General features: G+C 33.5%; 6 protein-coding genes across 9 annotated transcripts; 4 read left to right on the forward strand and 2 right to left on the reverse strand.

Moving 5' to 3' along the window:
• Positions 1-2,813: 2,813 nt before the first annotated feature.
• On the forward strand, positions 2,814-5,623 carry LOC100259217 (intracellular protein transport protein USO1). 2 transcript variants are annotated; one of them, XM_010666510.3, is made up of 5 exons: positions 2,814-3,195; positions 3,313-3,424; positions 4,466-4,539; positions 4,614-5,255; positions 5,363-5,623. In XM_010666510.3, the coding sequence occupies exons 1-5, from the start codon at positions 2,992-2,994 to the stop codon at positions 5,480-5,482; spliced, it is 1,152 nt and encodes a 383-aa protein (XP_010664812.1). In that variant the 5' UTR covers positions 2,814-2,991; the 3' UTR covers positions 5,483-5,623. The 2 variants fall into 2 exon arrangements, with proteins under 2 accessions (XP_010664812.1, XP_002279957.2); XM_002279921.5 differs by having other exon boundaries at positions 2,815-3,195; positions 4,626-5,255.
• A 1,122-nt stretch (positions 5,624-6,745) lies between these two features.
• LOC100253950 (flavanone 3-dioxygenase-like) lies at positions 6,746-8,832 on the forward strand. Its single transcript, XM_002275527.4, has 3 exons — positions 6,746-7,264; positions 7,866-8,294; positions 8,392-8,832. Exons 1-3 carry the CDS (start codon positions 6,905-6,907, stop codon positions 8,677-8,679), a joined length of 1,077 nt encoding a protein of 358 aa, XP_002275563.1. The 5' UTR covers positions 6,746-6,904; the 3' UTR covers positions 8,680-8,832.
• A 476-nt stretch (positions 8,833-9,308) lies between these two features.
• LOC132253089 (uncharacterized) lies at positions 9,309-9,710 on the reverse strand. The gene has a single exon (XM_059734477.1). It carries the CDS (start codon positions 9,708-9,710, stop codon positions 9,309-9,311), a length of 402 nt encoding a protein of 133 aa, XP_059590460.1.
• Positions 9,711-10,356: 646 nt separating this feature from the next.
• Positions 10,357-13,213, forward strand: LOC100242110 (uncharacterized). 2 transcript variants are annotated; one of them, XM_010666512.3, is made up of 4 exons: positions 10,357-10,704; positions 11,006-11,131; positions 11,226-11,296; positions 12,757-13,213. In XM_010666512.3, the coding sequence occupies exons 1-4, from the start codon at positions 10,513-10,515 to the stop codon at positions 13,031-13,033; spliced, it is 666 nt and encodes a 221-aa protein (XP_010664814.1). In that variant the 5' UTR covers positions 10,357-10,512; the 3' UTR covers positions 13,034-13,213. The 2 variants fall into 2 exon arrangements, with proteins under 2 accessions (XP_010664814.1, XP_002275494.2); XM_002275458.5 differs by having other exon boundaries at positions 10,361-10,704; positions 11,000-11,131.
• Positions 13,214-13,876: 663 nt separating this feature from the next.
• Positions 13,877-15,394, forward strand: LOC104882578 (uncharacterized). 2 transcript variants are annotated; one of them, XM_010666514.3, is made up of 4 exons: positions 13,877-14,355; positions 14,545-14,592; positions 14,688-14,717; positions 14,960-15,394. In XM_010666514.3, exons 1-4 carry the CDS (start codon positions 13,999-14,001, stop codon positions 14,981-14,983), a joined length of 459 nt encoding a protein of 152 aa, XP_010664816.1. In that variant the 5' UTR covers positions 13,877-13,998; the 3' UTR covers positions 14,984-15,394. The 2 variants fall into 2 exon arrangements, with proteins under 2 accessions (XP_010664816.1, XP_010664815.1); XM_010666513.3 differs by having other exon boundaries at positions 13,878-14,355; positions 14,944-15,394.
• Positions 15,395-17,909: 2,515 nt separating this feature from the next.
• Positions 17,910-20,211, reverse strand: LOC104882579 (uncharacterized). Its single transcript, XM_010666515.3, has 4 exons — positions 19,613-20,211; positions 18,648-18,728; positions 18,483-18,557; positions 17,910-18,350 (listed from the first exon to the last, which is right to left on the reverse strand). The coding sequence occupies exons 1-4, from the start codon at positions 19,976-19,978 to the stop codon at positions 18,006-18,008; spliced, it is 867 nt and encodes a 288-aa protein (XP_010664817.1). The 5' UTR covers positions 19,979-20,211; the 3' UTR covers positions 17,910-18,005.
• Positions 20,212-24,052: the final 3,841 nt, after the last annotated feature.

Below are 24,052 nucleotides of genomic sequence, written 5' to 3' on the forward strand. Positions count from 1 at the left end.
ATAAAATTAAAACTAAAAGAAACTATACTTTAATCATAATTTTCTTCAATAATGTATCAAAGCTAACTATAAAAATAGGGACATTTATAAATATTGAAAAAAAAAAAGTAGGCCTTAATTTTGTGACACCTATCATAACTAAAAAAATAAGTATATTTTAAATTAAAAAGAAACTTAAATTTTAAATTTAAATAATTATTTTAATTTTGAAATCAATTTATCCTAATTCATAATTTTATATAAATAGAAAAATTATTTAGAAAAAAAAAAGTGAAAAGAGTTAGATAAAATTTTATAGTTTTGTTGCAATTCTTATTAGTTTTTTACTAAGAGCCCGTTTGGTAGTGATTTTAGTGGAAGTGTTTTTATTTGAAGTGTTTTCTGCTATAGTGTTTTTGTGAAAAACACTTTTATGATAATCAGATAAAATGATTCTAAAATGTTTTTGATAATATATTGTATAAATATAAAAACACTTTTAATATTAATAAATTACCAAAAAGGATATACAATTTTAATTAAAAAAAAATGGTATGATAAACAAAAAAAACTTTTTATTAATGAAAAAACATCTAAATCACTAAAAAAATAACATTGAATAAAAGATAATTTTAAAATTAAAACAATATATGATTACCTATTAATTTCTAAAAAAAAAAAAGACTTTTCTAATTAAAAATAATAATTTTTTATCACTATACTAAAATTTTAAAAAATATTTACAAAAAACATCTAAATCAATAAAAAAAAAAGATTGAATAAAAGATAATTTTAAAAGTAAAACAATATATGACCACCTATTAATTTTTAAAAAAGAAAAAAGATTTTTCTAATTGATTTATCATTGGGGGGCATTTTTGGAATATTTCAAAAAAATTGAAGTGTTTTTTTTTAAAAAACACCTGTCAAGTGATTCTCTAAAAATCACTTCAAGTGTTTTTCCAGATTTTCAAAAGTGTTTTTTAAAATTTGCCAAACACTTTATTTTCATCCCAAAAACACTTAAAAGTGTTTTTAAGGGTAGAAACACTTTTAAAAATCACTGCCAAACGAGCTCTAAGTCTATCAAAAGAGCAACATCTTTTAAGTAATATTTTCTATTTGGAAGATGGGATAAAAAAATTATAAATTTTTTGTTCTAAAAATATATCAAATTCTTGATATTTTCTTATTCTTTAATTTCATAAATTGAAATTTTTTCTTTTAAAATAAAAATAACAGTTTAAATTACAAACTATTTCTATCTTAATTTTATTTATTTCATAAACACTTATTTTGCAATCATTAATATTTTTTTTTTGTGATGAATAACTTTTTTTTTTTAATTTTAACTAAAAATAAAAATGGAAAAGAGAATGATCGAGATTTTATTTTTCTATATATATATATATATATATATATATATATATATATATATATATATATATATATATATATATATATATATTATTTCCATCCAAATAAGTGTAATTATTTTATGACATTTAATTTCTTTATTTTCCACTCTTCAAATGAGAAAAATTCTAATTTGAAGAAAAAAAATTAAATTTTTAAATGAATTCCATAATCATTCACAATACTAAAAAAAAAAAAAAAAATTAAAAAATTATTATCTAGACAACTTCTTATCTATAATTTTATATAAATAAAATTTGGATAAAAATTTCATAATCTTATTATACTCTCAGCTAGAGACAAAATAAGAAAATTATATATATTCTTTATTTAATAACTAAAGACAAATAAGAAAATTATACATATCCTTATTTAAAAAAAATATCCCCGAAGAGTGTACTAATATATTTTTCTTTTAAATATAAATTTGTTGATATATAATTATTATTTAATTTCATATATTAACATTTGAGTTTATAAATTTTATTATGTGATGTGTATATTTCAAAAAAAAAAAAAATATTATCTCTAAATCTTATATATTTGATAATGCATGGGTAAGTACGAGAAAATCATCAAAGGTAAGAAAAGGGTGTCATCATTCCATCTTTTCTCTCTATTAGCACTACAAATTATATAGAAGCAAAGAAATCGTAATTTGACTTTTTCGCTCTCCTTCTCCCTAATATATATATATATATATATATATATAATTATCAAAATAAAAAAAATGATGAATTAATAATTAAAAAATTATTATTAATTCTTATAAATTAATTTAATTTTATCTAATATTTTCTCCAAAATTTACAAATATGTAATTTTGATCAATAAATAATATTTCAACTATGAAGACTATTCAAGTTTTTTGGACAAAATAGAAATATAAAGTTGGAAGGATGACTTAGAAACCTTAAAAGCTCTTCAAACATCACTTTGATAAGCCAAAATTCTAACATTCTAAATTTTTGAAGTCCAAATTCGAAAAATTTTCAAAATGAAGTTAACTTTCAAAGATTCTCCAAGAACAAAATTAAAGATTTAAAGTCTATTAAAAATACATTCCACCCCTTTGGAGTCAAGTTTTACATGAGTTCATAGGAGATTAAATATTTAAACTCTTATATTAATGTTATTTCCTTTTCATACAAAGAATATGATAAATATAGGCTAAAGTTGTTCTTCAAATCAATAAAAATTTAATTTGACTACCAAAATTTCCTAGAGAGAAATTTATGGTACGACATGTCTCCCTTCCTCTTGATTAGACTAAAATATTTTGACCTGAGCTGATTTTGCTTATTCCACAATACATTTCAGCAAACAATATCCAATCAGAACTTTTTCACGGATGTGGAAGCAGCAAAAAGTGGTTCTGGCAATAACAATCCAAAAGGCCCGAAAGAAGATGAGCGTAGCCACACCAGCGCATCTTAGAGAGAGCAGCGCTTTATGGGCTATCAAATACGCCGAGAGTCGACCGTTGGGAGCCCCTTTTGAGTACAACGGTCGTATTCTCATTCAAATCTAAACGATTGAAACAGCTTGTTTCTTCTTCTCCTTCGTTTTCGTCTTCTTCATCTTCTGCAATCTTCAATGGCTATAGATAAAGATTCTCACGTCTCCTCAGATCGGCAAAAATGGCAGAAAATCTTCAACGCTCTGGTACACATGTTACAGACCCAACAAACACAGGTCGAATCCCTCGCTAAAGAGAGGAAACTTCTCGAAGATCGCATCAAATTTCAATACGACCGATGGATATCTGATGTCCATTCATTACAAGATCAGATCGCTCAGGTACTCTCCTGATTTGCTCACTATTTCAAACATTAGGTTTCCTTTGAAGGCAATTTAGGGCTTTTAGGGTTCCCGAGAAATATTTCTGTTTTCATTTTTTTTTTTTCAATTTTACAGATGGAGATGAAATTTACAGTGCAAGAAAAAGAGCGCTTGGTTGAGGCGGCGAAGTCGGACTTGTTGATGGGTTTGAAAAAGAGAGAAGTTTCGCTTTGTAAGCTTAAGTTGGGTAAGTTCATTTTCCTGTGGATTAGGGTTTCTTCATCCCTTTAATATGGTTCATCTAGGAGGATTTCGCCCTTTTTTTTTGTTTCCCCAAACCCCACCCCACACCACCCCCACCCCCACCCCCTTTTTTTTTCTGAGAAATTGTAAGAAAAGAACAGAAAACTTAGGATCGGATGGTCTCTCTGAGATTGTGACCTTCATTTTCTTTTCCTTAGGTTTCTCTGAAATCAAACATCGCATTCAGTTCTTTTTAGACCTATTTTGTATCGATAAAAATAAAAAAATAATTTCCGTAAAAAAGAGAAAGATACCCAGCTTGCCGCTCTGGTATTGTGTTTGAATTCTTTATCTGCCTGATAAAGATGGAACTCCCTCTACATTAGAGATGGTTTCTGTGGCAGGGCAAGGTCCACCAAAAATTTTTCAGTGACCTGCCCTATCCACTTTACCTCAATTCCTTTTGGCAGGGCCTTGAATGCATTCCATTGGTTTTTGAAGTTCATATGCAGTAATGTCTGCCTAATCACAATCTGTGAATTTTAAAAACACCTAGTGAGACATGCATCCAAGATCCCACTGAAGGAATTTGGGAGAATTTAAGTCATACAGGGTGTTCATGGGACACTGGCATACCTCAGGCCGCCACCATGCCACACTGCAGCACATGCCACTGCAAATCCGAGGCCCCATTGGAGGAATTTGGGGGAATTTAACTCACATACAAAATAAAGGGAGGTTTTGGTATGGCAGAACTCATGCTGCCTCCATTCTTATTGAATTTAGGTTTAAGTTTTATTAAGAAATTGAGGGGTGTCATCTTCCTAATAGTTTTCTTGTCATCTACAATAGTTATCAATGCCTCTCGAACATACTACTTTTGATTGGTTTACGGTATTATAATAAGTAATCGTACAGTTTTAGAAATTTAGGGTGGTTTTCATCTGATGAGGGTTGGTTATTGCCTGCTATGTTTTGAGGCGAGATAACCCTTTTTTGCACAATCTAATTATCCTCCATACCCTTTTGTCTTGTTGAACTGCAGAAAGTACAGACGATGAATTGGTAGATTTCAAAGTGTTAATTGACTTCCTCTCTCATGAATGCTTGGATCCAAATGTAAGTTCAATTGCATCATGTGGAGACCTTGTCATGGTATTTCCATTTCAAATTGAATGCTAAGAGATTTTCAGGATGATTATCAGGGAATTTCCAAGGTAGGTGACAAAGAAAAGGGAAGCAGGGGAGACAACAATTTAAAGTCTGTTAAAACCACCAAAGAAGAAGAGCAGTGTGCTAAGAGATTGGAAGGTGAAGTAAGAAAGTTAAAGTGGGAATATGAGAATCTTGCTTCAAGAAACAGTGCTGAGGTATCTGCACTTTTGGCAGAGCAGAACTTTGTATGGAATCAGTATAAAATAATGGAGAGCAACTATTCTAACAAACTAAACAGTAAGCATGTTGAAGTAGAACAAGCAAATGAGAAGATAGACAACCTTCTTGTTGGTATGGAGCAATTGGAGTCATTAAACAATGAAAAGGATGATAAGATTGTAAAATTAAAAACTGACCTGGCTAAGATGGAGACTGAAACAAAGAAAAAGAATGAAGAGATCTCCAGACTTTCTAAGGAAGTGGAATTGTTAAGAAAGTCTAGAAGTGCTTCAGTTACCCCTATCTTAAATCGTTGCACAGAGAAACAGAAAACTTCTGGTCAAGGTAAAAACAAAAGCTGGATTGGAAGGAATATCTCTATCAAGAAAGAAACACCTGCTTCAGAGAAGAACACTGAAAAGAAGAAGGAATCATCTGTTTCAGAAAAAAACACTGAAAAGGTAACTCTGACTCAGATACTGGCTCTTAGGATTTTTGGATTAGTAATTTGCAATAGTAAGTAGGTACTAATCAAACTCTTTTTTCATTTTTTTTGTTTATGTATTAGAAAAGCAGAGGTTCAAAGAGGAAGGAAATTAATGTGACTCCCACTTCAGAGACTCCCAGGTTGTTCACATCCACATTCAAAATTCCAAAGTTGAAGAACTCCTCACCTCAGATCATGTAATTTGACCTTCACCACATTTTCTGTGGGTGTATTATCAGGGCATCTAGTATGTATATGTTTGTGGAGCTTCGCTAATTGCTCCGAGTGTATTTCATGTGACCTGCTCTATAAATTAAGCAATTATTTCAGCCAGGTAGCAAATTTTTTTGTACAATGTGTCCAGTTCAAAAACTGTTGATCTGGTCTAGCAGCATTCAAAACTGTTAATGAAGGGTATGCATCATACTCTGAAATTTTTTGTTGGTCAAGTTTGACCCTTTTTTTGGTGGATAGCCTAATTTTTGCTAGTGAAATTTGGTAGATGACATCATGACCAATTTTTCAATAAAAGTTTTAGGTGTGTTCATGTGGTAGTTCTTCTCATACCCAATCTGGTAATGGTAGCAGCTGGGCAAGGCTCCTACTACTTCTTCCTCTTTGCTTCTACCATTCAAGCTAGGGCTTACAAAGCACAACAATGCTTAAGAAACTGTAACCCAAATTGTAACACAGTGCTTAGACACAGGCCCAACTGCTAGCTGTCTCCCTTAAGGGGGCTAAGGCTTTAAATTGGGTTAGCCTTGAATCCGATGGGTTGCCCCAAATCTCATAAGCATCAAATTTTTCTCGGAAATTGTCTAACGTCTTGATTATATCCTCACTCCCTATAAAATCACGTTCAGTCGAATTGTCTAGCTTGAAAAAGAAAGGAATGAAATATTTAGTCCTATCCTATTATTTTTCATAGTTTCAAGATATATATCACCATACTTCCTTATTAAAACTTATAACCACAAAATCAATATTTTTTTTTATTTAAAGAAAAAACCACGATTTATTCCACGAATCTAAAATATGAGGTGAGACTATTGAAATTATCACATGGGAGGAAGATTTGGTGGGTGAAGGATAAATGTTGCCGTGTGGTTATGGGAAAAACAACAGGTGTACAGGCAGCCTTTGTTTGGGACAATTTCACCAGCTACCCCCTTGATCAACTTCGATCTTTCGTTCAAAGTCGGGCTTGGTGGCCGTTCTTTCCGTATGGGGAGAGGAGTAGATAGTAGCCACGTGACGTGGCTTCACCACATCTTCTCTCTTTCTCACTTTCCCCTGCAACCTTTCCCAAAATCAATGATTACAATCACCATCCGCTGGGAAGAAAATGACATCTTGACTTCATCACAACCATTCACTTGTTTAACGCCAAATAGATCAGTTGTTGGAGGGTCAGGATTATCCAATACTAGAAAGCATGGCCATATATCAATAACTTAACACTCTGCATAGCGTAATACGGGATAAATATCGCCCTCATTAAGACCAAGGAGTATGGTAGATGGTTAGCCATGAGAGGTAGTTGAGTCACCACACCATCAGCCACTTTATATTCTTGTGTCCAGTGCCTTGATTTTCCGCTGCAACCCAGAGGGAGTAAGTGCGATGGCGCCTTCAACACTGACTGCATTGGTAGAGGAGAAGACTCTTCAGCAAAGCTTTGTCCGGGACGAAGATGAGCGTCCCAAGGTGGCGTACAACCAGTTCAGCAACGAGATTCCGGTAATTTCTCTGGCCGGAATCGACGAATCCGAAGGCCGGAGGTCGGAGATATGTAGGAAGATTGTGGAGGCGTGTGAGGACTGGGGAATTTTCCAGGTGGTGGATCATGGCGTCGACGCAAATCTCGTATCGGATATGACTCGCCTCGCTAGGGAATTCTTTGCTTTGCCTGCGGAAGAGAAGCTTCGGTTCGACATGTCTGGTGGCAAGAAGGGAGGATTCATCGTCTCCAGTCATCTCCAGGTACTCTTTTGCTTCCGTTTGATTCAAAATCAAGAAAGCGATAGACAGAGATTGCAGGAATTTTGAGTTATTGGAAGGTTGATACATATTAATCTTCTTAATCAAAATCTCTTAACAGATTCTTTAGTATTATATATGGACTCTAATCAGAGTTGTAATTCATAAATTTGATATTAAAATTATGTGATGTAAACCAAAGAATGAATATTTTTTATTAATTTATAAACCATTAAATTTAAATTCATTTGATTGATGGATGAAGGGGGTGTAGTGTTGTGTGTAGAGAGTCAAGACTTGAAAGAGTAGGTTTGAATTGAATCTAATAACTTTTACTATATGTCAAACAAGTAAATAAAGGAAAATCAATTATTAGTGTTTAGTGGTGGGGTCAGGGAATGCCACGGTCCTGTTTTGGACTGGTTGAGCTAAGCAGGAAATTAGGCAGAACGACTCAGGTTTAATGCCTCACATGCGATTTGTGAACCTCTTAAATGAAAGTTATGAATATTCAAACGCATTGAATAGGCGTGTCTCTATTAGAATTAGAAAGAAAGTAAGTGGTCATGGGAATCTGATCATGAGTAGCTGGAACTGCTTTCAGGGAGAAGCAGTGCAAGATTGGCGTGAGATAGTGACATACTTCTCATACCCACTCCGAACCCGAGATTACTCCCGGTGGCCAGACAAACCGGAGGGATGGAGGGCTGTGACTGAGGTCTACAGCGAGAAGCTGATGGGTCTTGCCTGCAAGTTGCTGGAGGTACTGTCGGAGGCCATGGACCTTGACAAGGAGGCTCTCACTAAGGCTTGCGTGGATATGGACCAGAAAGTGGTGGTCAATTACTATCCCAAATGCCCACAACCTGATCTCACGCTCGGACTCAAACGGCATACGGATCCAGGTACCATAACCTTGCTGCTCCAAGATCAGGTTGGAGGACTCCAGGCGACGAGGGATGGTGGCAAGACTTGGATCACTGTCCAGCCCGTGGAAGGAGCATTTGTTGTCAATTTGGGCGACCATGGTCATGTGAGTAGTGATTCTCTGCTTATTCCTCTTTTGGATTCCCCATCGAAGGGGCAGAATAATATAATTAATTAACTCTGCATTCGATTGACGTGGGCAGTATCTGAGCAATGGGAGGTTCAAAAATGCGGACCACCAAGCTGTGGTGAACTCCGACTGCAGTCGGTTGTCGATTGCCACGTTCCAGAACCCAGCCCCAGAGGCAGTTGTGTACCCACTCAAGATCAGAGAGGGAGAGAAGTCGGTGATGGAGGAGCCCATAACATTTGCAGAGATGTACAGGAGGAAGATGAGCAAGGATCTTGAACTTGCCAGGCTGAAGAAATTGGCAAAACAGCAGGATCAGCAGGAGAGGAAACCGAAAGGCATTGAAGAGATTCTTGCTTGAGTATTTGAATTTCATGCTACATAATGACGTGACACGTCGTACTATGTATCTACGTTGTTCTCCTAATACACCACTCCGAGAACTTCATTACGCTATTTAGGTATTGAGGGTTACATGTAATCCGTGCAATAATAATGGGATCACATTTATCAAGAACTCATGCCAAATCTGTCCATTACAGAGGAAAGGTATCACAAGCACCCACTATATGACACCTTTATTCTTTCATCTTTAAAAACAGGCCCTTTTATTCCCCTTTTTCCTTTTCATATATTCTCTACCCTCATTTGCATTTCAACTTTAGAAGAAGACATATACCATGATTAGGACCACCAACTAAACACCATTGCTTCCAAAGCTGGCTAGCGGTAACTTATCTTAAATCCCTTTTCTCTTCCTTGAGAAAATCTAATTGCTATTTAGTTTATATGTAATCTTTGCATCCACATTAAATTAACCTTAAACTGTTCTCATCTATCATAACAAATTGATTACACAGGTTATCACAAAATGACCTTTTCCCTTGAATTTATCACATACATACATCAGTCATAGTCATGGCCAACAAAACAAGCTCAACCCTTTTTTTTCTACCAACAGAACAAACTGAAAAGCTATATAGACATGAACTAGTATGATGTCCAAAGTGGTCGAAACCACCTGGACTGTAAAGAGGACTGGTAAGAGACCAAAATCAACAACACCACCACCAACGCAGCCACCCCCCAAGGCGAACTCCCGGCTCGATGAATGGAGTTGTGCCCCAGTTTCGGCAGCCGAATCACGAACTTCCCATGGACAGAAATCGTCCGCGCTAATAAGAAGAGGATGACGGGCAACAAGAAGAGAAATAGTCTGAGGCTGATCACCGTCCTATGCACCTGCACCTTGTAGTCCAAGTAAGACGAAAGAGATAAAAGAAGAAAGACAATGATAAAGATGCCAAGCAAAGGCATAGGGGGTGGTGATACGGAGGCTAGGGCTTGGTCTTTCCACCCTGGACCTCTTCTTTCCCCGAACAACCAACCCATTTCTGTCTCTCAGTTTTTTCTGTGTCTCTCAACTCTGAGGATGGAACGGAACTTTGATTATATAGGAGAAGTGATTGAGGGTTCTAGGCTTCTAGCGCTAATTTGCTTTGGCATAAATGCTGAGGTATGGATTCTATCTCCAACCGACCTTGCTTTTGGATTGATACCAAAATCAAAATAATTCTGTTTTAAAATTTTTTAAATGTATATGCAGGCCAAGAATATATTCTAGCTTTTTCCATGCAAACTTTCTCGATCCTTAGCGTTAACTGTTCACACGCTGCATTTCGTGGTCTTTCAAATCTGGCTCTTCATTTTCTAGGCTCTTCCACACTGACAGCTGTCCTGAATCCTGACACTCATCGAGCTAACTATCCCTTTTTTCCTCCACAAAAGTCGGGTTAAATTTGTACGTGCCATACGGAGGAAATGACACGTGGCAATTAGGAAGACTAGGTACTGTTTCTTTGAATCAGGGTTTATGGGGAACTCGGGTTGGCTTTCACCAATTAAAGCTTGACACGTATCATGGGAATAATATATCTAAGAATTAGCCACGTTAGTAAATCATGTAGTTAAGAGATGCGGTGTAAAGGCCACCTGGCATTGTTTATAAAGTCATACAGGGTTGGTTCTGGATTGCCGTATTCAATTTTGTGTTGGGCTTGCAAACCCAAGCCCTAATGGGCCCAAATATTTTGAAAGGTGAACCCAACCCGAGAAAGGTGGTCACGAGGGTTTAACAAATCAAAACTCTCTGCCTCTGGTTTTCCGCCACTTTCCCTCGGATTTTCTCGGAACGATGCCATCTGAGGACACAAAGCGTGTAAAGAAAGAGGAAAACGAAGAGGACGAGAAAATCGTGGGAAAGAAAAAACCCATCAATGCTGGTTCAGGGTCTCGCTCGAAAGAAGCCAAAGTGAAGAAAGAAGAGCCTGAGGATGATGATTTTGAGAAACCCGTTCCTAAGAAGAATCTGAACAAGACGGACAAGGTTTCTGCCTGCATTCCATTTTTATTGTCTTGTTCTTTTAGTTCCCTTTTTCTTGTGCCTGTTTGGTTACTCCAAAAAATGGAGGAAAATAAAAAAATAAAAAAATCTAACTCTAGTGAGCAAAATGATTAAACTCTGTTGAGTGGATTCTTTCGTTTTCTTAGGCTCAAATGGTGAATAATCTATGTGGAAATTTTGGTGTTATTTCATTTTCCTACATTTTCTCAGAAACAAAAGGAATGCCTAAAAAGTATTTGTTTTGCATTATTTTTGGTTGGGTGGGTGGGGCGTGAAGGAACAGAAAAAGAAGAAGAAAAAGAAGGACGATGAGAAGAAGAAGGCAGCTGCAAAAGCTGAGCAAAACGGGAAGAAGAGGGAAAAGAAGGTGTATGATTTGCCTGGACAGAAGCGAGACACCCCTGAAGAAGTATGATTTCTTTTTATTTTCTTTGTTAAATTCCCCTAATAAATCTTGTTTGGGGGTTTTTGAGTAATGGGTTTTGTGCATTTTGGTTTTTCAGAGAGACCCATTGAGGATTTTTTACGAAACCCTGTTTGAGCAAGTGCCTGGTAGTGAAATGGCAGCATTCTGGTGAGAGATTTTTTTTCTGACTGTGCTATCTGTTTGATGTATAAACGCTCTTTTGGAAATCAATATTTGGTCTACATTTAGGATTTGGAATTGTATTGTCTATCCCTATTGTACAAAGGGAAACTTTAATCTATCACTGTCACACAAAACCTTGCTTTAGCAAATTGCACAACCCTGGCTCAACAAAGGGGGATGGAGATGGGACAGGTGAAGCATCTCTGGACAAAATGGATAAAAGATTAGAACTGGGAAGGGGGAGAGTAGAAGATAATAAGAATATTGTAACTTGTATGAGGACATGCCAAGTAAAACATCCCTAGATAGAGTAGGCCAGGGATTAGAAGGTGTAGGATAAGAACACAGAAAAGGAGGCTTCCCTTGATTAGCTAGCTGATACTGCAGCTCGGTTAGTGGGTTCATTCGCCGATTTCTGAATGTTTCACCTCTTGATTAAGAATGCAAGACTGAATTTTTAAAAAATAGCTGCAGAAATGTCCCAAAACATGGAATCACTGGAAACCTTGATTTGTAAATTTGCATGAGAAGGATCTAAACAAACATCGAATCCTTAGCCATTTAGTCTTTAAGAGCCCCAAAATTTAGACTAGTCTGTTGGGAGGAAAAATCAACTGATGATCAGCAATAGCCCAAAGGCAAATTTGGCCTCACGGACACTGTAAGAAAGGGCTGTTTTTTTAGCATTATATCTGTGCTGTTTGGAGGCAAAGCTTTTACTAGCAGACCCAACAAGATGCGAATTAGTTGTTCTGTTTCTTCTCAAGTGATGCTTATATATATATATATATATATATATATCTTTCTGTTCTTTTGGATAATTTTATCCTTCAATTGGAAACTTAATTATGAATTGTAATATGTAATATGCTTATTCTTGTAAGCAAAGGGTTGTTTTACTATTTCTTCATCCATTATTCTTGAGTAATGCCTTATGGTGCCTCGTTTTCTTAAGCTTCATTACAAATCTCTTACAAGCGTTAAATCTCCTTTTGTTGTCACTTCACATATATAATTGCAATGGAGTGTGTCAATTTTATAATTTATATTTAAATGCACTTGTTTTCATTTTCTATCTCCACACAAAAACCAAAACAGTTACTGTTTTTGCAAGCAAATGGGAATATTGACCTAAGAGTGGTGGCTGTTTTCACTGTTTTTGTGTGGTCCAAATCTTGATTATGTATTGTCATGGATTCAACCTTGGGGACGGTAGTGAAGCATGTAAATTCAAACCTGGCTTACTTGCTTGAACGCTTAAGCTAGTGTGCCATGGCCTCTGATCCCGATCCATTCATGCATTCTCATTTAAGCTATCTCATTCTTTGTGGCTACCAAGTACTAACCCTCACTTTGAAGGGTGTACATAATGGAACTGTGTATGCCTTGTCAAGTCGACCTTCTACATGCTTTCTAATTGCAAATCTACCTAAACATAATTGCAGGATGATGGAATCTGGTTTGCTCCCCAAAGACGTGGCGAAGAAAGTTTATGAGAAGAAACTGAAGAAGAATCAACAGCAAAAGGTCGCATCACCAGTGAAAGTTGCTGCTGTGAAGAAAACCACTAATTCTGTCACCGTTAAGAAGAAAACATTGTCATCCCCTGTCTCATCAAAGCAGTCTACAAAGCGCAAGATTGAGGATGGCAGCTCGGAGGAGGATTCAGATGATGACTTGGTTTTATCTAAGAAAATTACCAAGAGACAGAGAGTAGCTTAGTCAAACACCACTCTTCGCCTTGCTAGCAGTACGAAAAGAGGAAACTTTGTAATGGGCCTTGGTTTACTAATGTTTGTAACTTGCTATAGAGCATGCGATTATGAGTAATGGCATCTTCATGGCCATGACATTGTCCAACCTAAACTAGAATTGAAGGCATTCCATTGCCATTTTCCAGAATGTGAAGTTGTTCCCTGTTGAGAATCTCCTGAAGTTGCAGACCGAGGCCAGTCCATAATGACATTGGGTGGACTAGGCTTAGGCCAGTATTAGAGAAGGTGGTCTGGGATGCTTGCCTCCCTTGTCCAGCCCACGCTAGAATCCGCTGCAAAAGTAGTCAGCCCCTACAAATGCATCTACGTTTTAACTTTTAAATACATGATCTACAGCAGATTTTTGTTACAAATCAAAAAAATACAGAGACAGCACCCTTTTATTCTCCATTGCTGGATGGGTATATAGTAGATTTTTCTTTCCTTTGAATAGGCAAGAGGAGATTCTCTGACGAACTCTGATAATGGAAACTTTCCCTGTTTTTTAATGATCACAATGTGAAATTAAATTTATATTTATAATTTTCTTTAAGAAATAGGATTTTTATAAAAATAGGCTTAAAAAAGTACATTAATGGCTTTATTAAAATTCAAAATCAAGAAAAGAATATCCATGTCCCAATTTGAAGGGGTACGACTTGCCTATTAAAATCTGTCAAGCCCAAGATAAAATAAAATATAAAAAGGGGAGTTTCAGAAAGTAAAGAAAAAGGGAAAACCCTAGTGGGCCAGAAGAGGACACGTGGCGCCAAGGAGGTTTCCTTTCCAAATAAAAGACTAGTGAATTGTGATGAAGCTTTTGTAGGTTTTAGTCTCGCTCTTTGCTCCTCCTCCTCCTCTCGGAGTCTCTGTCTTCTGAGACTCCTTCCTTTTGCTTCGTCTTCATCTGGTAGGCTGTAGGGTGAGCTCAGAATGAAAGAGGAGGAGCAGAGCACCAGTTTTCGGGAGTCCTTTGATGATGATGAAAAGCGAGTGGCCGAAATTCTGCAACAATTCTCAGAGCTTGTTATGGAATACGAGTACAACACAGGTTTTCTTCCGTTGTGGGGTTCTAAAGCTTTAAGATCCGTGCTCGTCAACATCCCCCCTCCTTCTAACAAATCATCTCAACTTCCTCTGCCTTCTCTCCCAATTCTTCCTTGTACAGAGAGTAGACCACTGAGCAATGGTCTGTCTCCAATCCCCGAATCACACCCTTTTTCCTCCTATGCTCGCCCTGCTAACACCCGCCTGCATCCCAAGAAAAAATCTCCTAAGATTACGCTGATGGTAAATCCTGTTTTCTTGGATTCTCCTCTATATCCATGTTTATCCATGACTGCCAGTGGGTGCGATATTATCTTTGATCTGTTTTTGGAAAACATCCGACGATTGAGAATCTAATTTTCTTTTTCACTTATACCAAACAGAGGTTTAGGGTTTCCCCTGTTTATTCTTACTTGTGTTCGTTTTTCTTAGAAAAAGAGGCAACTCTTGAGGATCTTGGAGGACGAACTCATTCAAGAGGTAAGGGGCTACTTCTTTTCAATGCTAAATTTTTGGCTTTGTTTTTCCGGTAGAGTTTGATGGAAACTGATTATTGTAAGATTGCAATGGAACAGGCGGCGGCCATTGTGGAGCCCCAACTAGAGGTATCTCTCAAATCCAATCAATCCTTTACCGTTCCAGTTGGTTAGATTTCAGTTAAAAATGGAAAAAAAAATGAAAAAAAAATAGTACCACTTTGTGCCTAAGGTTAAAAATGGCGTTTTGACTTCATTAAATTCTTGTTAAGTCAAAAAAAAAAAAAAAAAAAAGTTTTGATTTACTATTGTTATTATAATTCTTTTTTTTTTTTTTTTTTTTAATGTTTTACAGTTGAATAATATTTCAGTGGGTGGGACAACATCCCATTTGATTGAAGATGTGAATGGTGAAAAAGAAACACAAGGTGGATTGTGTAGGGAAAAAGGTTCATTGTTGGAGTATAGAATTGGAATTGATACGAGTACTGAGATGAGACCTCTTCCTAATCAGAACTTGATTCCAAATGACACTCTTTTAATGGGTTGCTTCATTCATCCGATTCAACTCAGCAAAGAAGCTATCTATGCTGAGGCCAGAAGAAGAAGAAAGCTTGAGATGCAAAGGGCGAAGAGCTCCAAGCGCCCTCGCACGTGACTATCATCCCACCATTTTTTCCTTTTCTCGTTTGCAAATAACATTGAAAATTGTGGCATTCTTGTTTTTAGGTCATTCCAAATCACATCTAAGAATGTTCTTTTTTCTTTTCAATTGAATTGATGGAAGCTTACTCTTCTTATTTTTATTCAAATTTCGAATTTGGGTAGAAGAGAAATCTTCCCTTTTTTTTTCTTTTTTTTATCTACAGGAATTAAAAATAAATATCAATACTTGAATTATTTATCAATTTGAATTTCCTCTTATTTGCGCTTTTTTCTTTTATTTTTAATGTAAATGTCTTTACAATTTCAAGTATTTATAGATTTTAAAAAAGAGAGTTATGTTTATATGTAAATAATGAAGGTATTTTTATCAAAATGAGATAAAAAAAAAATGAAAAAGAGTTAAATTTACAAACTTAGATTTTCAATGATCTTTTTAATCAAATAACTTATTTTTTTATTCCACATATCATATGAAGGCCTTTTTTCAACCGGTTACCCATCAAAAGTCTAAATATTCATTCTACTACTAGGTCAATCCAAATAATAATAGTGTGAAAAATATAAACTTAAATAATATATATTAGCAAAATTATTAAATTGATCAATCTAGATTAAATTTGTGTTATAAGTGTTGACTTAAAAACATTCAAGTCAAATCCACATGACATGAATTTGATTTAAATCCAATTGTATTTTGTCCAAACTCGAAAAAAATGTGTTCAACTTGAGTTATGTTTTGTCACCCTCGTTATAATCATTATCCCTATTTATCACCTTGTTTTTCTTTAATGTTTTAAGCCTTTGCAAATTTTTACAATTTTACTTATAAATTTTTGAGCATATTCCCAATGTTTTTTCTTTTTAATCAACATTTGAGAATAAATTGACTAATTATTTTTAAAAATATACTATATCAATAAATTATGATTAATTAACTATTTGTCACTAAAATTTTGTCATAGTTTTTAAAGAATTTTTTTTTCATCCTTTTATTTTATTTAAATTACTTATTTATTAATCTTATAATTTATTTCTTTCAAATCAATGTTTTTAATATCGATTTTTCTTTGTTTAAACTTTTTTTTTAATAATAAAGTTATATTATCTATATGGAATTTATATCTACCTCCTCAATTTCCCTTACCTTCTCAAATTCCCTTTCCTAATATATTTTCGAATACTCATTTTGTAAATACATGTAAAATGAGTATGAAGTTTTAATATATATATATTGGAAAAATATTTTTTAAAAATTAAAATTAAAATAAAACCTTTGTGGTTAAAATTAATAAAGTGAAAAATACTAGGGAGGGTTTTGGTTTCACTATTCAATACTAGGAAGAATACAAAAGATAAAATTATTTATTTTAAAAAAATGATAGTAAAATTCTTAAATTCTTTCCATGGTTAAACATAAATTAAACTTTAAATTTGAAAATTGATTCACAATGTGTACAATCTAAGCTACACATTAAATAGAATCATTTTATTCCACAAAGATTCCACTCGTCTAGAAAACCAAATAGTATATTAGAGAAGCAAAAACTTTAAGTTGCTTCCTACACCAAAAGGAAATAAATTCCTCCGATTATTTTTATGCTGCATTTTGTCTTCCTCTTAATTTTGAAGTGATTCTTATTATTTTAATTCATTTTGATAATTTTTTTGTCACTATAAATTATTAAATTATTTTTATTTTTTATAATGCTTGAAGTATAGTCTCAATTTTTTTTTGCATTCACATATATACCTAGTTGTTTTTAAAAACTATTTTTTAAAAAATATATTATTTTAAAAATATGGATACTAACATCTTTGTAAAAGCACAATTATTATTATTTGTTGCTTTAAACTTATTTTAATTGTTTTAACTTATCAATATAAAAATTAAATAATTTAAAAATATATAAATTTTTAACTAATTTTAATTATATTTATTTTTCTTTAAAAAAAATTATAACAATCAAACATGAGAAAATCTTTTTTTAATTTTTTTTCTATTGAACTAAAGACAACCTAAAAAACAAAAGTAAGAAAGTATGTCATATGAATTTTGATTGCTCTTAGACTTTAAGGAGAGGATGTCACTCTACTTTTAAAACTGAAAAATTAGTAATTAAAATTTTTGAAAATATAAATATAAACAAAAAAGGGAAAGGAAAATTTATTTAAAAAATTAATGGCAAAATTTAGTAAAGAGGAAATTGTAAGGAAAAGTAGTTGTTTAATCTCACCAAATTTTCTATGCAATCATCAGTTTTCCATGTCCACATTTAAACGATACGATATGGATGTCTATTTAAGTAACAAGCAGTCAATTCCTTAAACAACTTGGATTGTGCCCTTCTTATTTATAGCTTTCACGAGCTTGTTTGGTGAGGGACTCACTTGGCCAAGTCCATGGAATATGAGAAAACATAAGGATCCCTTTTTCATATTCCATCCTCAACAGTCAACACTCATTGCCACTCTTCATTCACCGCTATGCTCAACTGCTATGGCTCCATGTCTTCTATATATAAGCACAGATGAAAATGCAGAGCAACACCAAAATTAATAATTGTTTACAATTGTTGCATTGCGACAGTCACTGTATATTCAAGAATTGATTTGTATCCTGCTTATTACTAAATTTGTTGAAGAGATGAAATACAACAACAAAGGTATATCTATTGTATCAGAGATTGAATCCATCATAAAAATTCTGGGAAAATAAAACTTCCATTGAAGAGGTGAACCAATTTTGAACCGCTAACCAAGCGAGAGGATAGAGGGACTTGAACCGCCTTTGGGATTCTTCACTTTGTAAATTTGAAGCCTCTTCTTCCTGGCCTGAGCAGCTGCAGCCCTATTCAGTTGTGTGGTATCAGCGTTCAGAGCAATACTGAGGTTGAGATCCAACGACGCAACTAGTTCCGGTCCAAGAGTCTCCTCCGGGGAGACGTTAAGATCAGGTATAACACGTGGGCCCATAGGGTTGGCCACCAAAGCACTGGCTGGGGCAGAGTCGTGAAGGAGGAGTGGCAGTGGCTGTTGATGATGGTCTTGCTCTCTGCTCTCCACTCTGGCTTCGGTTATTGCCGTATCAAGATTCAACTGTAATCACCAAAGTAAAATTCAAATTAGTTTAGACCCCACTTCAGAAAAGTTCAACAGGAGGAGAAAAAAAAATACCTTAAAAAAAGTAGAAGAAAAAAAGAGTTTGGAGAAGGTTTTATTTCAAAGTACCTGTTGTTTTTTTGCCTTTAATTCTGAGCTGAGAGCTTTCAACTGGTTGTAGAACCGCTCGACATTCTCAATTTCCTGATTTAATTTTAAGCAAATATTAGAAGCAATTTAAAGATAATGCCCTTTTTTGGAAAAAAAAACAAACCCTCAGATTAACAAACTCACCGTCATTAGCGACTCCTTCTGATGAGTCAAATCCTCAACCATCTTCAACAAATTTTCCTTCTTTTGGACATTTTCCTTCTTCTGGACAACAAGAAAAGTAGTCACAAAGATGTCAGATTTTTTTTTTTTTTTATCTCTACTAAATCTAAAAATCAAAAGGGCCACCCTATTCTCCCACTCGGGCATCAAGAAGCCTTTTCTGAAGTTGCCCTCCAGACGAGAGAATCCCTAAAAAGGCCCTATTTTCCTCTGCCACTCTCAATCCTCGCAGGTACTAATCTAATCATGTTATTATTTTTATTTTATTTTTGCAACCCCCGTTTGATTCCCAAGAAAATCCATCCCACATTCGATTTCCGGGAAAATTCATCCTCGTTTGATTTCCGAGAAAATCCATGCAAAACCCCCAAGGAAAACCAAAAAAATTGTTTTTTTTTTTTTGCTCCCTGTGTTTTCTGGATCTGTTCAAGGGTCTCTTCGCTTTTGTGCCATTGGATTTAAATTTCACGAACCCTAAATCCACGATTTTTGAGCCAGGCCGAAAAACACAACCTTTGCCTGCAAATCATGATCAGATTACCAAATAACATCTTATGTTTTTTATAAAAAAAATTGGACAGATTTTGAATCCTGTGCGCGGGCTGGACTGGTAGGAAATATCGGGAAATTCCCCGAAAAATCGGTAAAAATACCGATAAATTCGGTGATATTTTGGAAAATTACCGAAATTTCCATCGGCCGATAATCGGTGACGAATATTTTGTCGGCCGATAAGCGGTATTTCGGATAAATATCGCCGAAATTTTCCGACATTTCAATCCTTGAATACAGGAACAGGACATGGGTACTTAATAAGACATAGTATTTCAAATATCAAGAACTGAAAACAAAAATCGGAAAGTAAAAAAACGGAAACCACACAGTAAACGAATGATTTCGAAATCAGAAATATTTGTGAAAGATACCTTTTTAGATGAAACACTCTTCTTAGAGCGCTTAGACTTGCCATCAGTTTCGCTGGGGGAGAAGGAGAGAGGCGTGGCAGGGCTGGAAGGTTCGACCTTCGCTTGAGGATCATCATCGTCACAAGTCGGACCCACACAAGTCCCGGGAAGATGAGGCGACGACGATGAAGGAACAGAAGGCGGATATAAGTCAGGATCAATGGCAGATCTTCTCTTCCTAACGCCCCAAGGGACTACAAGACGATTGCGATTCTCAGCTTGGAAGATTATGAGGGGAATTTGGATCAGAATTTCAGAAACCTCCAATTCATTATCATCAAAGAAGCTCTCTCGAGAGTCGCAAGGACTGCAACTCTTTCTCTTCATTGTGGCTCCAAGGATTCACAGATTGTGACTCAAAATCAACAAGAAACGATGAAGTCTGGACTGAAGAAGTAAAAAAGGGGAATGGATGAGAGAGAGAGAGAGAGAGAGAGAGAGAGAGAGAGAGAGAGAGCGAGAGAGCGGGAGCGCGAGAGAGAGCAAAAAGGGGAAGCAGGAAGTGAAATGGAATGTCTCAGTTTTTAAGATTAAGCGTCATTCAAAACACGCAGGACCAGCCGGAAAAACTGAAAAAGTGATTATATCTATTTTCTAAAAGATTTGCGAATATAATTTGTTATTTTTTTATTTTTTTATTTTTTTATTTTTGGAAGATTTGGTTTGGAGGGTATTTGAAGTTTGATTATGTTTGAGAAATAGAAATAAAAATAGAATTAGAGACAATCTGGGAATGTTAAGAGGATGAAGTCTCCTACTCAATTTCCTCTTTACTAAATTTTACCGTTAATTTTTTAAATAAATTTTCCTTTCCCTTTTTTGTTTATATATATATTTTCAGAAATTTTAGTTACTAATTTTTCAGTTTTAAAAGTAGAGTGACATCCTCTCCTTAAAATCTAAGAGCAATTAAAATTCACATGACATACTTTCTTACTTTTATTTTTAAAAGGAAACAAATAATAATGTATTTTATTATGGAATAAAAACTTATTAAAAAGTTTGTAATTTTTATCTTATCTTTAGTTCAAAAGAAAAAAAAATGATTTTCTCATTTGATTATTATAAAAAAAATTCAAAGAAAATTAAATATAATTAAAATTAGTAATTTTTTTATATATTTTAAAATTATTTGATTTTTATATTTATAAGTTAAAACAATTAAAATAAGTTTCAAGTAACAAATAAAAATAATTTAACAATTTTAATTTTATTTTGCATTTTTTTTTTACTTTTTTTTTTCTATTTTTCCCATTGTATTTTCCCTCAAATTTTCCTAGAATCAAATATAACTTTAAATTATTTCCTAAAAGTATAAAAATTTAAAATTTTTTACTTCCTTGGATTTTATAATGTTAATATAAATTTTAAAAACTATAAAATAAGTACTTATTTTTACATAAAATATTAAAACTACAACTTGAATAAATTGAATCTAAGCGAAACCTAAAAATTATGATTAAAGAACTTTAGAATACTTTGTTGATAAAAAATATATAATAAATGTGTACATATAATAAAAGACTTAAACTCTTTTTTGTGTTAAAAAAAGTTAAATTTTATTTATTTTAAAATTCATTTTAAATGAAATATTATTATTATTATTTTTTATTTCGATGACTATTTTTTTATCATTACCTATTTCAAAGGTGAATATAAATACTAAAAAATGAGTATAAATTATTTATTTCAAAACTTTTAGTATACTTCTTATAAATTTACCACATTTATTATTATATTTTTTATTTTAATTATATAATTTATTATAAATAATGAGTTATTTATATGTAGATTTATGATTAAACAAAATTTAGCTTTATCCTAACTCTCAAATAAATAATGAAAACTATTTAGGATACGGTGGATTCTTGAAAAATATTAAGAAAAGAGAAAAAAAATATTAAAAAAATTTATTCTACTTTATTTAAATAATTTTAAAAATGAGATAGAAAATAAAAAAGAAATAAGGTATTATAAATGTTTTAAAATATTTTCCTGAAAAAAAAAAAAGAAATAAGAAAGTTTTTAAAAAATATATTTATTTAAAATTTAACGTTATTTCTTTCAATGCTTTTTTGGCTTTCTAATCCCTGCTCTTAGAAACGTTTTTAGTAACTAAATCTACTATATATTATTTAAAATGTATTATAATGATTGCAATTTTGCAACGGTAAGAAAGACTACTTTCAAGATTTCGCTCCCAGCTGGCGCTCGCTCTCTACCTCTCTTTTTCCGTCGTCCATCCCCGTGTTCATTCTTCAGTTGAGAGGTTGCTGACATCCTTCTACTGATTCCTCACATAATCTTCGAATTTGAGTCTCGTCTTCCATTGACTTGGGCTTTAGGAGGAAGAGATCGGCCATTGATCCAAGCTTGTCTTTGGCTCCTACATGTGCGAATGTTTCCAGTCCTACCATGCCGCTCTCCTTCTTCCCCAGCGAATCGGATGAGAAATGTAAGCGCACAAAGGTTTCATATAAAAAGGTATAGTTCATAACTCCTCTGGTTTTTTGATAGTTTACTTTTTTCTATTCTGATTTTCTCTTTTGTCGTTCTATATATTTGAAATTTCATGTCTTATTATTTTTTTTATGAATTATTGACAAAAAGAAAAAGAAGAATATGACATTTTTGGGATTTCTTGTTTCTGCAGAAGAAGGAAGATTTCTTTTTCTTGAAATTTTATTTATTTTTTCAAAATAGGATCATCAAATTGTTTTTAATATTATCAAGAATGTGAATCTGTTGTGCGGCACGTTGAAAGCTCTCAACTTAGAATTCAAGGCAAGAAAACAACAGGTAATTTTTTCTAGTTTTTTATTTTATTTTATTTTTTTCTTCCGGAACTTTTCGGAATTGGGATTTGAACAAATATAAAGAAGAAATAGTTAAAAAAAATTGATCATATCTGCAAAGGAGTAGAATCAGTAACCCTATATTACAGATATTTTGATGAAAATATTAAAAGTATAGTATTAGATATTTTGTTCCGTGATAATGTGCGGTTTTCCAAAACTGCACAACTGCAAGCTGAGAATTTTTGTTGCCAGATGAGAAGACCGTTAGCGATATTATTCAGCTTGGTTCTCAAGTTTTCTGATCTTGAGACTGGGCTAAGAATGCCATGTTCCTAGACAAATCCCCCACTATAAGTCTTCAAATGATAAAAATATGATTTCATCCTACAAAAATGATCCCATTTTTTAAACCACGAAAGAATGGCTTCTTTTTTTTTTTTTTAACAAAAATATGATCTAAAAAATACATCCTAGTTTTTCAATAAATTAAAAAAAAACTCTTTTCCATGGGAAAAAAATTTAAGAAGTGTTTTGGAGTTTACAAAATAGTTTTTTATTTTTACAAACAAAAGGATGTTTTTAAAAACTCGGAAAAGGTTCCCAAACAATCATTTTAATTATTAAATCTCGTTTGATTTTAAAATTTTATATAAAGGATGATATTACACACACACATATATATATATATATATAAACAAAATATTTATTAGATACTTTTAAACTAATATTCCAGTCCAGACATGACCTTTATTTATATTAATATTGTTATGTTTATAATATTCATGCTCTATTAATATTATGGGTCTCAATATAAGATCTTTAGTATTTAATAAAAATAAATAAATTAAATTAAATTAAATTACTATTCAAACATTCAATCAAAAGAAGTTTAGTTGCATAATGTTTCATCATCAATTAAGGTCATTTGCGAGTCTAAACGTTCTTTTTCTCTTTGAAAGCTTTTTCTTCTTCTCGTTTCATAACAGCATCAACTCTTTATTGTCAAATCAAAGTTAAACGTTTTAAATCATTCCTTATTTGTCCTATTTTTCCTTATTCATGTAATTTCATACCTTATTCGTGTCTTTTTTGCTTATCTATTTCATTTTTTTCATGTCTGAAAAGTTGAATTGTTTTTTCAATATAAATATCTCTAACTTTGAAGATATCTAGTTTCCTCCAATTAGGATTCTCAACCTCAATCAAACCTTGGACATCTTTTCGCTACCTTACAAGATTCTTCTTCAAATTCTTCCCAGAGTATTCTTCTACTTCAATTTCTTATTGATTGAAAGTATTAGGATGAACAAAAATACTAGCCACAATATCCTCATAAATGGAGAATTGACACATACAAGTGGATTTGCCCTTCTGACTTTCCTTTTCCCTTTCCCTTGCCCATCAAACCAAATCGACTCTACTATCTTCAATCTTGAAAAATAGTTAATTTTTATTTTTTTAACACTTCTTTTTTTTTTTTTTTCGCCCAACCTCTAACCTTTTATTTAGCCTTTGTAGTATTTGATTATAACTCCAAAATCCCAAGTTGGAGTAGGATTAAAGTTTGTTTTTCACAAGCTTAAAAGTTTGAGAAAATGAAAAT

The sequence above is a fragment of the Vitis vinifera genome, chromosome 18 (genome assembly GCF_030704535.1).
Source record: "Vitis vinifera cultivar Pinot Noir 40024 chromosome 18, ASM3070453v1".
Lineage (NCBI taxonomy): Eukaryota > Viridiplantae > Streptophyta > Magnoliopsida > Vitales > Vitaceae > Vitis > Vitis vinifera.

Excerpts from the sequence above, each read along its gene's own strand:
- LOC132253089 (XM_059734477.1), bottom strand. The coding sequence starts at position 9,710 with ATGGGTTGGTTGTTCGGGGAAAGAAGAGGTCCAGGGTGGAAAGACCAA.
- LOC100242110 (XM_002275458.5), top strand. The coding sequence starts at position 10,513 with ATGCCATCTGAGGACACAAAGCGTGTAAAGAAAGAGGAAAACGAAGAG. Across the intron at positions 10,705-10,999 it reads ATCTGAACAAGACGGACAAG|GAACAGAAAAAGAAGAAGAA; the intron begins GTTTCTGCCTGC and ends TGGGGCGTGAAG. Across the intron at positions 11,297-12,756 it reads AGTGAAATGGCAGCATTCTG|GATGATGGAATCTGGTTTGC; the intron begins GTGAGAGATTTT and ends ACATAATTGCAG.
- LOC100253950 (XM_002275527.4), top strand. The coding sequence starts at position 6,905 with ATGGCGCCTTCAACACTGACTGCATTGGTAGAGGAGAAGACTCTTCAG. Across the intron at positions 7,265-7,865 it reads TCGTCTCCAGTCATCTCCAG|GGAGAAGCAGTGCAAGATTG; the intron begins GTACTCTTTTGC and ends AACTGCTTTCAG. Across the intron at positions 8,295-8,391 it reads ATTTGGGCGACCATGGTCAT|TATCTGAGCAATGGGAGGTT; the intron begins GTGAGTAGTGAT and ends TGACGTGGGCAG.
- LOC104882578 (XM_010666513.3), top strand. The coding sequence starts at position 13,999 with ATGAAAGAGGAGGAGCAGAGCACCAGTTTTCGGGAGTCCTTTGATGAT. Across the intron at positions 14,356-14,544 it reads CTCCTAAGATTACGCTGATG|AAAAAGAGGCAACTCTTGAG; the intron begins GTAAATCCTGTT and ends CGTTTTTCTTAG. Across the intron at positions 14,718-14,943 it reads TTGTGGAGCCCCAACTAGAG|TTGAATAATATTTCAGTGGG; the intron begins GTATCTCTCAAA and ends AATGTTTTACAG.
- LOC100259217 (XM_010666510.3), top strand. The coding sequence starts at position 2,992 with ATGGCTATAGATAAAGATTCTCACGTCTCCTCAGATCGGCAAAAATGG. Across the intron at positions 3,196-3,312 it reads TACAAGATCAGATCGCTCAG|ATGGAGATGAAATTTACAGT; the intron begins GTACTCTCCTGA and ends TCAATTTTACAG. Across the intron at positions 5,256-5,362 it reads CAGAAAAAAACACTGAAAAG|AAAAGCAGAGGTTCAAAGAG; the intron begins GTAACTCTGACT and ends TTTATGTATTAG.
- LOC104882579 (XM_010666515.3), bottom strand. The coding sequence starts at position 19,978 with ATGAAGAGAAAGAGTTGCAGTCCTTGCGACTCTCGAGAGAGCTTCTTT. Across the intron at positions 18,729-19,612 it reads AGAGTGTTTCATCTAAAAAG|AAGAAGGAAAATGTCCAAAA; the intron begins GTATCTTTCACA and ends CTTGTTGTCCAG. Across the intron at positions 18,351-18,482 it reads TAAAGGCAAAAAAACAACAG|TTGAATCTTGATACGGCAAT; the intron begins GTACTTTGAAAT and ends TGGTGATTACAG.